The 18300-nt window shown below is 30.5% G+C and overlaps 1 protein-coding gene across 3 annotated transcripts in view; it reads left to right on the top strand.

Moving 5' to 3' along the window:
• LOC144842301 (kalirin-like) overlaps nt 1-18300 on the top strand; it is a 139030-nt gene that overhangs the window by 81929 nt on the left and 38801 nt on the right. For all 3 annotated transcript variants that reach the window (XM_078698737.1, XM_078698754.1, XM_078698746.1), the window contains one exon: nt 2529-2832. In XM_078698737.1, coding sequence (XP_078554863.1) covers nt 2529-2832 — 304 coding nt within the window. The remainder of the gene's footprint in view (nt 1-2528; nt 2833-18300) is intronic.

Below are 18300 nucleotides of genomic sequence, written 5' to 3' on the forward strand. Positions count from 1 at the left end.
AATCTTATTTCATGTATAAAAGCTGCATTTTGTATGTATTTTTTTTATAGAAAAGAGGAATATTCAACATTTCCTATATATAAAATTCCTAAAGCCACTTTAATCTCATGTTTGTTAATTGATATAGACATACGCTTTACAAACTATTAATGGAAAGCACATTATTTATGTGCATTCAAAAACCATTTATCAACAACTAAGATATTCAATGATAATACTAAAAAGTGGGCACCTTGTTAAAACTATGTGCGCTGCTTGTAAAGTGCACAAACCATTGTCAACTTTGACCTGATGATGTGACTCAAGAGGACAATAAGAGTTCATTTCATTATTTATCATTTTGTATACAATGTAGCAATGTAATACTGAAACTCGTTTTATGTTATAATAATTTTGTTAAAAAATTGAAATTGATTTCTTTTGTTTTCATGTTATTTTTGGGAAAACATCCAACAAAAATACATATATTTAATTCATGTTTTGGGTACAGATGTTACTGGCCTATGCCTATTCATCATATTAAATTATACCATACTCACTTACTCTGACGTCATCTGACAGACTTGAACGGTGGTTCTCTAAATGCATCCAAATTCTGCATACTGGTCTCTAAATCTATGCCATACTGAATATGATATTGTAAAAATATAGTATTTTAGTTAGATATCCACATTTTGTATTTGCTTCGCTACTGGAACATCTACTGACATTTTTATATTCAAGATTAAAATTAATATCTTTAAATTGCAATGATTTTAAATATATTCTACTATTTATTTGTCATAATGTTTCTCTAAGGATTTTCACTAATGATCACTATTAGATCATCTGCCAGGGTTCACATAGTTTAGACTATGATAAGTATAGAGATTATTTGCTAAGCTTTATTTGAATCCCATCGACGATTCATCATTAATGGTTGACTCATGGCGAATGTAATAAAGAAATAAAGGTTACCATATACATTGATACCCAGAATGTAAAATTAAAATTTGGTAATAACTTCTTCACAATTTTTAAGTTTTCATCCATATTTTGTGGAAAATATCTATATACAAACAAACCATGCATGAATTTTTTTTAACCAAAATATTGAGTTATCTTATTTTAATATGGGCCGAAATTGAAATAAAATAGCATGCCCTCTCATTTTGTCAATTATTTCGCTTTAGTTTCTGAGCCCTTAATTTATTTCCATATTGTGAGTTTATCAGTTGCTAAATGGTAATTTATTTCATTATTGCAAATGAAGTGACGTGCATTAAAGTTATTTTTAGGATCTTATACAAAGATGAACTTAATTCTGTAAAGGTGAAGTCTATTTAATAACAAGGCCACCTATAAGATACCGAAGAAAAATACTAAAAATAGATTGTAACACCAACGTACCTAAATACTATGAACTTACATGTTAGTTTATTAATTAAACGCATAAGGTTCTTTTATTTTCATCTTTCAGATTTACCTTTGTTATATTATTAACATTTTTGCTAATTGGAAATGTTAATAATAATCGTATGAACTGAAATTAATGTTAGCTTATAAATTGTTGTTTGATACTAACTTATTTGCTTTTAATGTAATTTTTTGAAAAGTGTGGTTTCCAATTTAAAAGTAGAATTAATTAATTTATGTTTATTAATTAATATTAAAATGTATTTATATTAAATTAACACTTTCCTTAAATATATATAATAATACAGGTACCTCAATATCACTATGCATGAATATATTTAATAAATAATACATTTTTCAATAATATTTTCAAAGATTAAACAAGTTTAGTTCGCAAAGTTTGCATGAACATTTAATCTTTCATTATAAATAATGTAATATGTTTGTCAGTAACTCTGATAAAACTTTATTGAAATTAACAAAATTCAGTCAATTTGAAAAAATTCATTAGTCGTAATACCCATAAGAAATCGTCGGCTTTATGAAAACAACACAGGGGAGTTTACTACTTAATGCAGTCACCAAACTGCCATGTGATACATGTAATTATAAGGTAATTGGAACGCAATATATGGTAAAACCTGCCATATAGTGGAGAAATGATAAGAGAGATCTGTAAAATAAGTAGGAGGTTTATGCTACAAATGAGAAATCTCAAGAGAAGATCCATGAGTGTGGGAGATAAGACGACCCGGGACCCCCTAAATTTACAGGATTAAAATTCCAAAGATAGGACATTAGGTTTAGTTCAGCACTTAATTTGTACACCCAGAAAATGTATGAAGTAAATTATTCATGACACTTTAATACCATTTCACATTGTGTAGCAAAGCGCTGAAGTTTAGACAGACATCAGCGTTAACATCAGCATTTTGTATGACGTGTGTCCAAACACACTCATGGGCGTTAACATCAGCGTTTTGTTTGGTGTGCGTCCGGATGTTTGTAAACTGAAGTTTTGCTGGGCGATGTGAAAGAGGTATTAGACAGGTACAGATTTGGCAAATATGAAATTATAAATACCGAAATGTAGATTTTTAAAACTTAAATGGCATGTTTGCTTAATTTTGCAGTTTGATACATTGAGTCAAGTTAGTTCAGACTACGCACCGATTCCCAACCATGATTCGGTAAGAACATCGATCCACAGTGACGAAGGACAAGTTTACTCGCAACATCAGCAAACTATACCAACACCGCAGATAAAGTACGAATCAAGACTTGCTAGGCGTGACAGCGCAGATCTCTTAGATGAGATTAAACCTCTTAAAGAGCAGATTGAATACACGCAACGAACATCAGAAGGCTCATCAGTGGACGGCTACTTGGATGGGTCAGCGCCAGCCTTTTTGGGATCAAACATGGAGAATGATAAATGTAAGTATTTGTGGGGTTTTTTTTTTTCATTTATTAAATAGGAGAACCTACATTTATTTTTGCTACCCTCTTCAAAACTTGATGAAGCTGTATTACTTCAGACTTAACACAGGCTTTAGTTAAGGTGTGTTAAAGTTCATTTGTAACACTGCTTAATGTATAAATGGGTAAAATTAATTTCTTTTATCCGATAGGTTTATATAGCAGAAAGTATGTTTTAGGATTGCTAGTGCTTTAAGTAACATTTCACTGCCTACATTTAATAACTTTAGCTGTGGATTGTTTTGTGTCACTGTTTATTTATTAACAACTTATTGTAAGTGGATGAGTCCATCACCCCTGCTGCCAAGTGGAACAACTCTATTATTAACTATATTATTTTTATTGTTATTTTATTCAAAACATCATTTACCATATGCTTTTATTTTTTTAAGGAATTATATTATTGATATTTGACATTAATTTTTATCATGGTAGAATATTTGAATGAGAATCATAGATTTTACAACTGAAAACTTTGCTTAGCCAATACACACAGTTTATATTCATGTCCCAGCATGTTGGAATTTCTCTCACAGCAGGTAATCATGCAGCCAGCTAGGCCTATTTTACTTACCTGATCAACATTGTCCTCGGCTAAATTTATATAAATCACTTCCAATTTTCAATAATTTCAAATGTTTTAAACAAATATTTACAGATGTAGAATGGAATTTTTTAAAGAGAAGAAAATAAATACATATTTACCTTTATATTCAAAATTTAAACAAAAACTGGTAAATTATATTATAGTAGAAATGAAAAATTATATATTCATAGAGAAACTAGATGTTTAGACGTTTTAAATGATTTTATTTACTAATTGTCAGTACTAAGTATATTCTAATGACCATACATTTGGAATTGTTACATCTCCCTTATGAGTTCCGTATAAGATACAGATTCTTATAGGCATACAGTATACTGGAATATGTCTTAAAAAATGTGCATATTATTAATTTCAACTTATGAAGATATAATAACTAGACAATTTTGTTTACAAGATGATCCCTCCCTCTGTCTTCTTCATATCTTAAGAAGGCCCCTTTTACTTGAAGTCATTGATGATGAAGTACACAAGTAGACCCCTTCAAAATATAATAATAATATGTTCTTGAGATGACAAAGTGATTTTAAATTGTTAGAATGTCTTTTGTATCTTTAAAAATCATCTTACATACCACAAATACATTACTGTACATTGAAAGATATAAATATTACATTATTGAAATATATAAGATGTTATTATTTCTTTTTATCATCTAGAAATAAAATCATCTTACAAGTTACATACCATAAAAATACATCATATTGAAATAAATAAAATATTACATCATATTGAAAAAAAAGATGTTATGTTAGATACAATTGTATAAGGCATTTCATATATCATCATCCTCATCATATGTGGAAATAGATATTAGAATGTTGAATTATCAATATTCAACATTTGAAATATTAGAATTACTTTCAGAATTTAAGATAAGATATGGTGTGTCGTATATGTAGTCGTATTCAGCTCCCTAATATATTTTTCAAATATGAATTGATTACACAAATTGATTCAGCAATTTTGTCATTTATGCAGCATTTGATAAATAATTACATGAGTCAACCTTCTATTTTAATCAAACTATGTAAGTTTGTGTAGATAGAAGTAAATATGTTTTCAGATATTTTCTTAAAGATAACGATGACAAATTAATGATTATGCTTCCGGCGCAGAAGTGCAAATAGCGTGATTTGATTCCTCCTCATTTGAACCATGAAAGACACTATTTTATTGATTGTTATGCTTCCTTTCCATCTCTACCCATCTACTTGTCATCAGTAATGAGTGAGGCACAGATGCGTTTCAGGTTCTAGATATTTTGTCATGTGATAAACCCTCGCCCAATCAGCTGTGCTCACGGATGTTGGTGGGTCTTGGTGATTAGTGATGTTCTTAGTCTCTTCACTGTATACCAGTTGGTGTATCTTTGATTTCATGAAAGATTACTCTTCATTAATCATCCTGAATTATTTTTGGAAAATTATTAATTAATTTCAGTAGGTATGGCAATTTTATTATTTTCATTCCATTATACACCTCTATTGTAGAAGGTATCCTTCTTTTGAACTGTTAAGATCCAGGATAGGTGGTGGAGAAAAGGTTACTCAGCAAAAATCAATCTTTTCCAGTCTAAAGCCTCAACCTAAATATTTTTCTATGTATTTTCTATATATGTATATGTTTACTGTGCACATTTTTGAAAATCTTTTTTTATATTGTTTTAATTAACTGGTGACAAGAGGACAGTTCATTGCAACTTTTTCTTCTATACCCCATACAACTATAGTTTTATCTATCTAGATTGAAAATAACAAAAAAATAAACCTAATTTAAGCTTCTTGGTTATCTATCAATGACGTTTAAGTACTATTAGAAAATATCAAATCTTTTTCATTTTACTAATTCTTGTCACCTACTCTATATATTACTTAAGGTACACTCCTAATTTTCTACAAAGAACAACATAACATACTGTAGGTATTAATAACAGAGAGTGTTCTTAGTTTGTCTAGTCATCCAGTGCACAGAAACATTGTTTATATGCAAACGTCTATTTATTGTGCTATGTTATAATTTATTCTAATTGAAAGGAGGAAAAGAAAAAAATGTTTAGTGCAGTGCCTGTTTGGTTGATATTTAATTGGTGTTTGTGATTGTTGTCTCTTTTGATGTTTTTATCTGGTTTTTTTTACTGTAATTTACTTATAAGGCAGAATTGGCTAGTCTTGTGTTTAATCAAGAGGGTGATTAAATAAATTTGTAAACAAAAACACTTTAAAATCTATATTTTGAGTTTACGCCTTAATTATATTAATAATAATAATTTATTCTGTTTTTGATGGAAACGTAGTTTTGTTATGATATTGTGGTTTTACCTGAAGACAACTCAGAAATAATAACATTTGAATTATAAATGAAGCTCATGACTTAACTATGATAACTTATTATAATAATATTTCCTGTTTTGCATTTGTCAGTTTTTTTGATTGATGCTTTGTTTGTATTAGTGCCATTGTTAATCCACTGTTGTCTTAATTTTAATTAGATGACTTAGAAATATTTATATTGGTTAATGATTATTACAATACTCTACCACACATTACAATTTCATGTACACCCAGAGATTGTTAACTAAGGGTCATAACTTAGTCCAAACATAATTTAATTTTTCGACAATTCCTCTAATGGATTTAATTTATTCAAACCTATTTAACTGGTTGTTTCGTTGGAATTGAAACAACCATACTAGGAAATTATATCAATCAGTGAACTATCAATTTACATATATATTTGAAAATCAGCGATTCCCTACTTTTTAAATTTAAAGGTTGAAAATCAATAATTTGCTACTTTTAAGATGTGCATTTTCATTTTTGATAAAATAAAATGCTTATTTTTAGTGAATACATTTATTTCATAAATTTAGCAGTAATCTAATATTTGTAAAAAAAATTGTCAAAAATTAATTTAATTACATTTATACTGATAATAATTGTAATACATGTATATTGATATAATTGCTGTGAACATGTGGTATTAGGCTACATCTATATATATATATATATATAAATATATAAATCCAAAGGCAAATTACTGAAAATAATGACAATGCTGTGGGTACCCGTAGTTGGATCTCAATGGAGATACAAACAAAAATAAGCAAAAAGTAAAAGTAAACAGTATATATAAAGAAGTAGATCAAAAGTTGCTAATAATGTAGTTGAATACAAGTGGAGGCTCGCCAAACAGTAAGAGCATTCAAACAAAGAATATATATTTAAGAAGAATTATTGTCCTTATTGAATACACCCTTTAAATTTCATCCTTTCTCGCCTACCTATTACAAAAGCCAGCCCAATCATATAACATCTGGCATAAGATATTATCAGGTATACACGGAAGCTTGAGTTGCACATTTAATTAAGTGCGCATTGATTACCGTAGTCTAGCTATTATTTATGAGTGCAGGTAGATTTTCACTTTATCAATCGATGAAAAAAGTTTGCAGAAATCCCCATCTGCAAACAGAAATCCATCAGAGATATTCTATAGATATGAGGATGTACGATTTACAATTATCAATTAAGCATTTGACAACTAGAAAGACATATGCGCACAAATAGAAATAAATCATACATTAGAATATACAAACATTTTAATTGTTTTCAAATCCTATGATTAATAATATTAATTAAATAATAATACATTTTCACAGGCATAGAAAGAGTTTAAACCGCCTCATGATTTTTTGAAACGATAAAGAAAATCTGTGAGAATGAGAAAAAGCCACCACAACCGAGATTCACAGCTCTGTCTACACTATCCAACTTTATGTGACAAACAAATGTGATGTGCTCATATATGGACACGAGGGGTATCATCCATCTGCCACATCACAACTTTTTTTTTGTCACAGTGTAGCTTAACTTTAAACTGCCTCGTTTTTAAACGATTAAGATGAAGAAATCTGTGTGTCAGATATGTATATATTACCTATTAACGTCGATAGAGGGAATCACAGACAAAAAAAGTGTTCGCATGGGGGATTAAAGTCAACTAAGGTTTGTCACATCTTCCACTCCAGCTTACATACAAACCCACTAAATGAAAGCATATCGTCATATTTTTTTTTTGAATGAATATAATTTAAAATAGAATTTTATCCTAAGGCTAAAGTCTTAGCAGTTTGCATGAAACAAAATAAATTATGCATTAGATGACGTAGAAGAAATCACATTGCTATAAAGTTTACGTTATAAAAATAAAAAGATATACATTCTGATTGAGAATCAATGTAACATAAATAGAAATTCATCTTGTTCAGACATCATAAAGACCTTACCTCAGATTACTACATTAAGATTTGATATTTCTTATCATTTATTCCTTAATTCTTGACGTCATACGTAGAAAGATGAGCTTGGGCTGAAAGCTGAAAATAACAGATTATACAGTCAACTTTAGCATAGAAGGCATAGATTTAAATAATGATGATTTATAATTCATTGATTTTGTTTATATCAGAGTGTAGTCATCATTTTTGTTACTGGTTGTCATCAAAATCACCAACATAACTATTATCAACATCATTACCGCTTATTTTATTATTATCATAGACTTCATTATACAGTATCATTTTAGATATTAAGCCCTGTCTACACTATCAAACTTTATGTGACAAAAAAATTTGATGTGCCCATATATGGACATGATGATGTCATATCACTACCATATTTGAGCTTATCACTACTATATTTGGGCACATTTTTGTCAAACTAGTTTGATAGAGTAGACAGATATTTATGTTTTAGCTAAGAATAAGTATTTAAGTGTAAAGATATGAGGGTGGACTTGGACTCCAATTTTGTCGTTGTACAGATATGTATTATTAAGTATGTGTAGCACAACCTTTCTTCCCGAAAGCAATTGGTTTATTTCCCCCTATTGTCTAATCTACTTAAATGCCTCTCCTTTCATGGCATTGCTCCCGTAATTTCTGTGACTATTGTATGCTTTAGGGCAGTCAATACTCTTGAACTATTATTATTTGTTCTTTAAAATAATCTAAAACTAATGCAATGGCAACAACACCGATTAAAGGTCAAAAACAAAGCCTATTACAATAAATTGGTGACATTTTGTCTAACATATATACTAGGTATAGAAAGTCACTTATAGTTCAGTCCATTGTAAACTCTAGGGAGCAGCATTAATTGCGTTTTGGGAACTCTTATCACAAAATTTGCACGTTGCTCTATTTGTATGGAATAGTTATGAATGGCTTTTCTGTGTTTTTATTTTTTATACAATTGTATTTTCTGAATATATGTACGTCCAGAAATTGTTTGTAAAATAGTATATACATTATCATAGATTTCTTCTTTTTTAAGCCTGTTAGCTACACTAGCAAACTTTATGTGACAACAAAATGTGATGTGCCCATATATGGACATGATGATATCATATCACTATCATATTTGAGCATATCATTACCATATTTGGGCACATCACACCTTTTTTTTTGTCAAACTAGTTTATAGTGTAGACAGAGCTTTAAACTCTTAAATACATAAAATACAGTAGTATTTTATTACTTTTATTAAAAGGTTTATTGTTGTTTTGCGACAATAATCCTTGTAGGGCAAACTACATGTGTAAGATTTATATTGTATGAGGTCGCAGTCTGCATCACATGCCGATCCTTCAAAGTCCATGCTGTACCTTTCACCTTATATAATTATATTATGCAAAGAGCACTAGGAGATGCCGAAGGCAAGATTGGTCGAGCATCTGATAAATTAGTGTGTTAAACCAAGCACAACATGTCATATTGGAAGAAGGTTTGGGAGCCAGGTTAATGGGACATTGAATTAAATTACATTTGTTCAATAGTGATTTCAGATTTGTGGTAGGCATGTGTAAATTCTGTAAATTGTCTTTATTTTATGTTTATTGTTTATTAATTAGTTACCTTTTTTAACATTTATGTTATATTGGTAAAGAAAAAGTCATCTTTTATGATTATATTTGTTGAGATTTCTCTCTATGAAGATGTTTTATTTTTACAATATCTATTTTTTAATAATGTAAAAACATCATTGTCATCAATATTATCTTTCATTGTTACTTTCATCATACATTTCAATATATTATCATCTTGATCATGATTATTCCCATATCATATCATCTTCATGATCATAGTCATGCCTGTTATCATCTTCAGTGCTATCATTATTGTTTTTATCCCTCCAGCATTGTCATCATTATGATCACATTATCACTCAATAATGTTTATTTGGTGTAGTGTTGGCTTCTCATTTTCACCGTTTCTCTCACCTCACCTTTTTATGCGAATTAAAATTCATGGTTTTTCCCTCCAAGTTGTGCCAAAACGTAAAGGTGTTCCGATCACTTAAAAACCTGAATGGTATCAAATTTTGGCTAGATGAGAAATAGGTTAGTTCACCCCACCCACCTCCGATAGCAGACATATAATAGTCCTCTGTGGGAATTCCTGAAACGATATTAATCATCCAAATCATTATTTGCAAATTATAATATGAAAATGCATCAATATTAGTTTAGATTCTCCTCCGCCATCTATTTGTTTGTAATTGTGACCTATAAGTGTTGATATGTCACCTTTTACATGCCTAACTGTCTTAACGTGATGATTATAGTTAGCTAAAATAACATCGGACCTGGCTTAAGAATTTCTTAGTGGAGGGATACAAACAGCTGAGCCCCTAGCATTCATTTGGATACAAGCTGTGGCTTAATCATATGTATTCCTGTGGTAGGTAAAGAGGCATGACCTAAACATGGGATGCTCGGTTTTGAACGGGTAAAAGGACAGCTACAACACCTCTTCACTTGTTCCCAATTTTTGCTGTTGTGATACTTTATGCTTCACATATTGTTTATCATGCTATTCAAATTGTTATGCTGCCCTCTATAAATTAATTTACCTGTAGAAAATAGAAAATCTATATATTATCTTTTTAATAATAATTTCTTTAGCCTCTTTAGACAACATTTAATTTGTTTGCTCTGGACTTTTATTTTAAATTAGGGGATGCGATAAGAAATTTAGACGAGGCGATGACTATTAGAAATATTTCATAACCTTTTAGAAGAGATTATAAAACTGTCCCCTTTCAAATCTGCCTTAGCTTAAACCCCTTTCATGCACTTTTATCTCGGGGTTCAATTTCAAACGTGGAGAGAACAAGTATTTCGGAGACAAAATGTCTAATCCTGACACAAAATGTATAGAAATGACTTTATTGTGTATACATTCAGATGGTCTCTGACTGTCTATTATAAACAACTAGTTGTTGTTGAAGGGAAAAAAATAAAAATTGAGAATTATTCAAGTTTTTGTGATAATATCATCATGATGATATTTATATTAATTTTGATTAATTAAATACATAATTTAGGTTTTCATTAATATATCAACATTATAACCATTAATAATGCCCCATATCCCCCCCCCCCACCCAAAAAAAATTATAATTCAATACAAGCCAACTGCAAACTTGTTTTTTGCTTATTTCTCCTTGAATGATCCTATATTCTTTATTTTGTGAGACATAATTTTATATCCTATAACAATCAAGTGAAATTTTTATATATTATATAAATTAAACAGAACAGATATTTATAGCTTTGTAGTTTTAGGAATGTTTGAAATGTGGGTATTTTATTTTGATTTAGGACCTTGCGTCATAAACATCAACATAAATTTGTAATGCATTTATTTATTACAATATATTTATATCTGTAATATATTTTGCTATTGCTATTTTCTGTCTATATATTAATATATATTTACTATTCATTCAATTTTCTTCATCTATTCATTATTTCTTCATCTTTTTAGTTCATCTAATTATCATCCTTTCTTAGTGTTGTTGAGATACAGTATTTGTAAATGATACCATTGTTAATACATACAAAACATAGGTGGTATGTAACACAATAGAAATATAGAAAGCATTCAAAAGCCCTAGGGAAGATACTGGTGGCCTTCTAGACAGGTAAACTGTTACTATATCCTATTGCTGTACTTAAAATGTACAACTTGTTTTGACTATTTATTTCCATGTTTTGAAATTTTCTAATGCCACCAGCATTGCTTGATGGTCTATAAAATATGGTTCTTTTTACTATACTTCTGTTAATATTGCCATATTTGGAAAAGTTTTATCTGCATGAATGTAAGCCTCTCTTTTGTGGTCATTGTGTGTATTGTAGTTTATTTGTGCAATACTGGTAGTACCAATAAAGTGAAAATATTTATTGATATTATCTACTTACCACAAGGCATCTGGCAACTGCCTACAATATGATGCATCATTCTCTTTTCTACTACTGTATTATTAAACAATTATAGAAATTTTTTTTTTAAATATCACACCAAATTATTCTCCTTTCATAATTGTTAGCCACATTTTAATTTAGCTTTAAAAAAAAAAAAATTGTTTTGATGCAAAAAAAACTATGAAGCAACATCATTATAATCAACAATGCATATGAAATGGTAGTTGTAAGCTATGGAAATGTTGATTGGTTTTTAGACATGCGCAGATGTTCGAAACGATCTGTTGATCATTTTCTTATGTTTTGTGATCAAAAGTCTCATGAAAAGACAAGGCAACAGACACTTACAAATTCAGAGGAAGGAAGGAAGGGATAATAATGAGATTTTGATAAAGTAAACTGATTGCATCATTAGAATAACCATTATGTTTTTAGTTTGTTTTTCTTTTTGAAATTGATAGTTTAATAGAAGCGAAAGTGGACCACATCAGTGGCGGATCCAGGATTTTAAAATAGGAGGTGCCAAGGGCCTACAAATTGTGAAATGAAGTGTATTGCAATTTTGTGTCTCTCCCCGCTAAAGGGATCCTACCTTTGAAATCAATGAAAACTAGCCACCTATGTTATCGCAAACCCCATCACAAACCTTGCGGGAAACAGTAGAAATATTGTGCCGTCTCTGGCATGGCCTTTTTCCTGTCATCTTGGTAGTTCAAGTCCATAGTATTTTTCAGTAAAACAGGTAGGTAGATAAAACAAGTGCCTCATGTCTCGAAGTGACTGCTGGTTTGTATACAAGTGACACCCCCAGGGCCCTCACCCCCGTGGATCCACCTATGCATATTCGATAAGGAAAGATTGAATCCAGAATACCAACCTAGGAGTAATGGAATTGGCTACAGTCTTAATCTATTGATAGGATTGTCACAAGAATTGTGGAATAAGTAGCAATCTGATTCTTGCCCTTAAAAGCAAGGCGTTATACTATAATGAAAGGAGTGGGGTATTTATAGTCCAAATGAACAAATGTTGCATTGTTGATATTACCTGTTGACAGTTATATGAAGGATGAGCGCAATTCCTGTATGTATTCACTCTGGGTGCTTTGTTTTGACACTTTCTAATGTGTTGACTAAGGGCACTGTTTTGTTGCCTGAAGCCTAGATTTTTTTTAAAAAACAAAATTTCCTGGAGGACCCATGAGAAATCCAGAATAATAAGCTACCCCCTTATGCATTTATTTACAATTTTCTTCATGCAGCGTTTATGAATGAGAATCAAAGATGATGAGAACAATAATTAATATTGTAAATTTCAGTGTAATATATATTAAAATTACAGGCTCACACAAAACCTTAAACCGCCCAGTGATAATTAATGAATTTATTTAGAAACGGTAAAGATGACGAAATCTGCGAGAATGAGAAAAAGCCACCCCAACCAAGATTCGAGCCTGGAACCCTCTGCTTGATATGTAGCATACAACTATTAGACCACTGAGGCTTTCTAAAATGATGGATAAATATTTTGCAATACACTAGAATATTTTTTTAATGAATGGCCAGTATTATGATAGGACTTTCCTAATTTCTTGGAACAGTTTTGCATTGTGGTTCCCATGTGTTTCCTGTATAAACCGTTAATTACTTTATTGTGCAGGTCCAAAACTTGAACGTTTTTCCCTAACAATTTATTGAGGAAACAACCTGAACAAAAAGAGGCATTAAAGCCCACGTTGAATTAAGTTCAAGGTACATTTGGATTATTTCTTTCCCTAAAATTTTCCCGGGTTTGTTATTCTGGATTATTGGTTTACAGTTTCTTTATGTACAGTATTTCCCCCAAGTTAAGCCACTCCAAGCAGAACACAAGTTCAACTGCACCAGGGCTGACCTATTTTCCCAGATGTCCATGTTAGAATTTAATTTTCACTATTTAACTTCAGTCAGCTAGACTGGTAATGAAAGATTGATTGTTTGGTAAACATTCGAGAACATAACACTTGTTCTTTAATGATAGATTGTTGGTTGAATGCAAGTACATTACATCTTAACATAAGCTTTACATCATATACAAACAATTAATACATAACATTAATAAAGGAATAATGGTTCCAAAAGTGTTACTACCATAAATCTACAATTGCAGTGGATTTTTAGCATATTTTTGCACTTGACTTATAAAATATAGGTATCCCACGAGGTTTCCACCTCTTTAAAAGGTCAAATTTATAATTGGAAAATATTGACCTAGCCACTAGGACAATTGGGACTAGGAAGTTTAATATTATACTGTTTACAAAAACATAAAGTAAAATTTCTAATTTTTTGATAAGTCTCATTATCGTACAACTCCAAGCTGCTTCTATGTTATTTTGTTTCTACCAAGTTCACAATGTTTCCTGAAGGTCCCCACATTTCATTAACTTGAAGCCAGAGGTTGTTTAGATCTTTGCGATAATACTAAGATAAGATGTTTGATGTTTAATAATGCGATATAAATCAGTTTTCTATTATTAACTTCCTTGCACCTTTTCACCAACTTACCTCTACCTCAAACAATGTTGGATCTGTGACAAAACTCGCACCTCAAATATGTGTATTATTAAAATAAAAATATGATTTGGGGTTTTTTTGGAGGGGGAACTGTTTGTGTTTTGCCAGAATCGACTTGGAAGGAGAGGCCAGGGATAATTCTGGAATAAAAATAAGTAACTTTGCCTTCCTACAGTAGACAACTTTGTGGTTTGGTACCACATCCAGTGTTTTTGAAAACAAGAACCAACTTTTCCCTAATTATGTCTACAGATCCATATTTGTGAAAACAGGAATTGATTGTTTTATGGTAGACGTGTATGTTTTACAGTAGTACCCACCACCAGTGCTAATTCTGAAAATAAGAATCAACTTTGTCTTACATAAATCAACATTGACAAAAACCTAATAAAATTATAAATTAAAAATATTAAATTCAACTTCAGTTTTTCACTTAAGCACTTCTGAACTATCTTGATTTAAACAAAAAGAAAAAAAGATTTAGGGCTATGTTCGCACATACTGTACTAAGATCGGGCGTGACGAAGACTGGAATCTGTCAGCGGTTAGCTCTTGATCTGGATTACAATACGCTAGTATGAACCAGGTCTGATAAATACAAACTCGGTCATACAGTAGTTGTGGTTGACGTCACAACTGGACCATCTGAAAGCATATTTATAGGAGGCCTGTTTGTTGCTACCATCTCATACTGTACCTTACAAAACCAAAACACAGTGGCAACCACTTAGTGGGCTTCAGTATTTGACACAATTACTTAATCAATAAGTTCCAATGTCAACTGCTTATTGTTATCAGACAAAATCCTTAATGAAGCCAAGGCTAATGATAAATGTCAGAAAATAAGTGAAATTTAAATAATGTAAAATAATCTTGGATTGACACATTTCCCTTAAGAACACATCCCAGGAAAGATAAAATGTTCTTTTTATGTTTTCAAAAAAAGCATTGAAATAAGTGTTAAACGTTATTTTAAATAGTATATAAAATAATAATAAGAACTTTCACTGCCAATTTTGTGTAAGTTTTCACTATTGTATAATTACTGATATATTGTATTTACCAGGCATTTTTTATAACTAATTAAAATAACTTGCATTCCATGTTTAGAGTAATTATACCAGAATAGCTAAACAAAAATCTTTTTAACCTAATTTTGAACCATAAATTTAATAAATATTTTCATTGTAATAATTAAAAATTTGAATAATCTACATAATTTATATTGCGTACGTGATCAAGCAAATGTCAGCAGCTCAATCGTTTTGATATGAGGGTGGTTTTTATTATTATATTATTCTTATTTATCGGATAATGTATTTATTTCATTATTTTGCTTCCTCATATTTTAAAATATGTAACAAAAGCAACAGCATTATTGCTAGATTTCTCATTAACCTAGCAACAGATGTGAAGGCCATTCTATCTAAGAGCACACTTGATGGAAGAGCCAATACAAATACTGTAGATATTCCCTATTGTGTTAAACAGAGGGAGTATGTTAGATGCGTTTACCTGCACTTTTGAGCAGATGTGTCTGTGTGTTTTATGAAAGAGCTGGGATTGGAATATCGCTATATATACAGCTAAAAAGAAATAAACACGGGCTCACTTCTCCCAGCCTGCCGGCTTTCTCCATTGGATTTTATTGAATTTAGTAGTCAATGGATTCCCTTAGGAAAAGTAGGATGAGCATTCGGAGATCATTCCGTAGGATAGTAAAAAAAGGTAGGTAAGAAAGCAGAAAACACATGACACTGACAGCAAGTCAATGCTGCTATAATCAATTATGTACAGATTCAGATGTCATCAGACATGTTTTTCATTTATATTCATTTATTTGAATATTTTTAATTTACTACTGTGAAGCTAACAGGAGTGTGTTTGTCAAGAAATATATCTGCCTTATTGATTACTTTCTCTTTCCATTATCTTATTCCATTTTACTGTGTATTCTATCTAGCTTTTTACCAGCATATGCACCATGTTTTGGAATTAATTTTAGAATGATGTTTTTTAATTTTACATGCAAGATTTTCATAAAGCAAAACACCTCTTGTGAATAAAAATAAATGGTTTTAATTTGTTTTTAATGCATCAAGCTTGGAGTTCAATTCTGTTTATTATTTGGAACATTGTGACTATCTTTTTATTTACAGTATTACTTCAGTCTATTTTATTTTATTAATTTTTCATTTTATCTAATAAAACACTGGTGTTTTTCTTCTGTATATTATATAATTATTGTCATTCTATCCATCATTTTTATCGACTTGTTAATAAAATACTGATTGCGGTCATATACAAAAATACTGTAAATTGTACTGTATTTATATCCATCTATTTTCTACTCATAAACCACATTTTGCCGTCACCACAAACGGATGAAAAATATTTGTGTTTTTGTCCAATTTTTACAACATAACTTAAATTAGAACATTAAATCAATCATCAATGTTTAAATTATATATCAGAAGATGTTCGTAAATCAAAATGTTAATGCAAAGTATTTTGAGTAGAAACATTTCTGTGTGCAAAATATTACACTGCATTTATTCTCTATTCGTTACCTGCGTAATGGAATGACAACCACTGGAATTATATTCAAGATGTTTATGTTTAGTAGCTTCTGTAGAACTGTATACTGTAAAGTATACGTAGTATGTGTTTCTGCACAAACAGCAGTTATGCTAGTTCATCTAAAGAAATGCGTGCAACACCATATACATTAGAAATATTTTATTTTTTTTTAAATACCAACAATTTATTTTTAATATGTGCTCATACTTTTTAATGTGAAACTAATTATGATTCAATTTTGTTGCAAATTATAATATTGGAACTATTATTATTATTACCAACATGTGAATAATTTGTATTTATAAATTAATTCTTGGTTTTTAATGTGAAAAAATTAGTAGGTGGCAGCATGTGTGGGAAAATGAGTTGTTTTTCTTGTTATTGGAAATATCCCTACTGTGAAATTAATTTCATGTCAAGGAATTCCAATGAATTTAGTTGAATTTTGGCTACTGTAGCAAAAGCACAACATGTACATAATGCTCAGTATGAGAACGTTTTTGATGATTAGAAGGTTTGTTCATAAGGAACTCAATCATACTAACAATTCTTCCTATTGAGTTTCGTTTCACCAGTTTTATTACCTACTTCAAGTTTTTGGGATTTTGTAATTTTAACTTATTCACATTATTGTTATGCTATTTTTGAGTTAGCCTCAGTATACTATACTTACCATAAGCAAGCTGCAAGATTATAATTGTGCACCATATTCCAATAAACTTACCCTGAGCTAGACCAAATTTGTTATCTTTTTAAAGAAATGTCCACCAGCGTGAGAAAAAGCATAGGTTATAAATGATTTGAACTTAGACCAACCAACTACAGTTACTCCCTAATAAATTTGTATTCAATATGTACACTAACATATTACTAAACTTATATTTACCATTTTTATTTTTCTATATCAAAATTTGAAAATTGTTTGTTATACTGAGCGACCTCTTCAGTCGAAGACTAGTCTCCCAGAGGACCCAGTTATGATCAATGGCTGTGATGTACTAGTACAATGGGGTAACTCTCTACTCGTCTCAACAGATGTACTAGGTTCTTTAAAGTGCACATGAGCTAAATGTGTACACTGGGCCTTATAGTAGTCCTTATCCTAGAAGACTCATTCTACTGCCAGAACCATGGAGCAAGTGAGCCTTGAACCCTTGCCGATGTTGGCTACGTAATTACGGTTCCACGTCTTAACTGCCCGGCCACTCACACACTCGCATGGAGTAGTTATCCAATCAAATTTGATCTATATCATAAAAGCCACTAATACTATGGTATAATGGTAAGATGTCTGCATATCAAGCAGAAGATTCCGGGTTTGAATCTTGGTTGGGGTGACTTTCCAGTCGCATATTTCATTATCTTGATCATTTTATATTAATTTCCAATATATCACTGTGTGGTTTAGAGTTTCTT

Source organism: Antedon bifida, chromosome 1 (genome assembly GCF_963402885.1).
Source record: "Antedon bifida chromosome 1, ecAntBifi1.1, whole genome shotgun sequence".
Taxonomy (NCBI): domain Eukaryota; kingdom Metazoa; phylum Echinodermata; class Crinoidea; order Comatulida; family Antedonidae; genus Antedon; species Antedon bifida.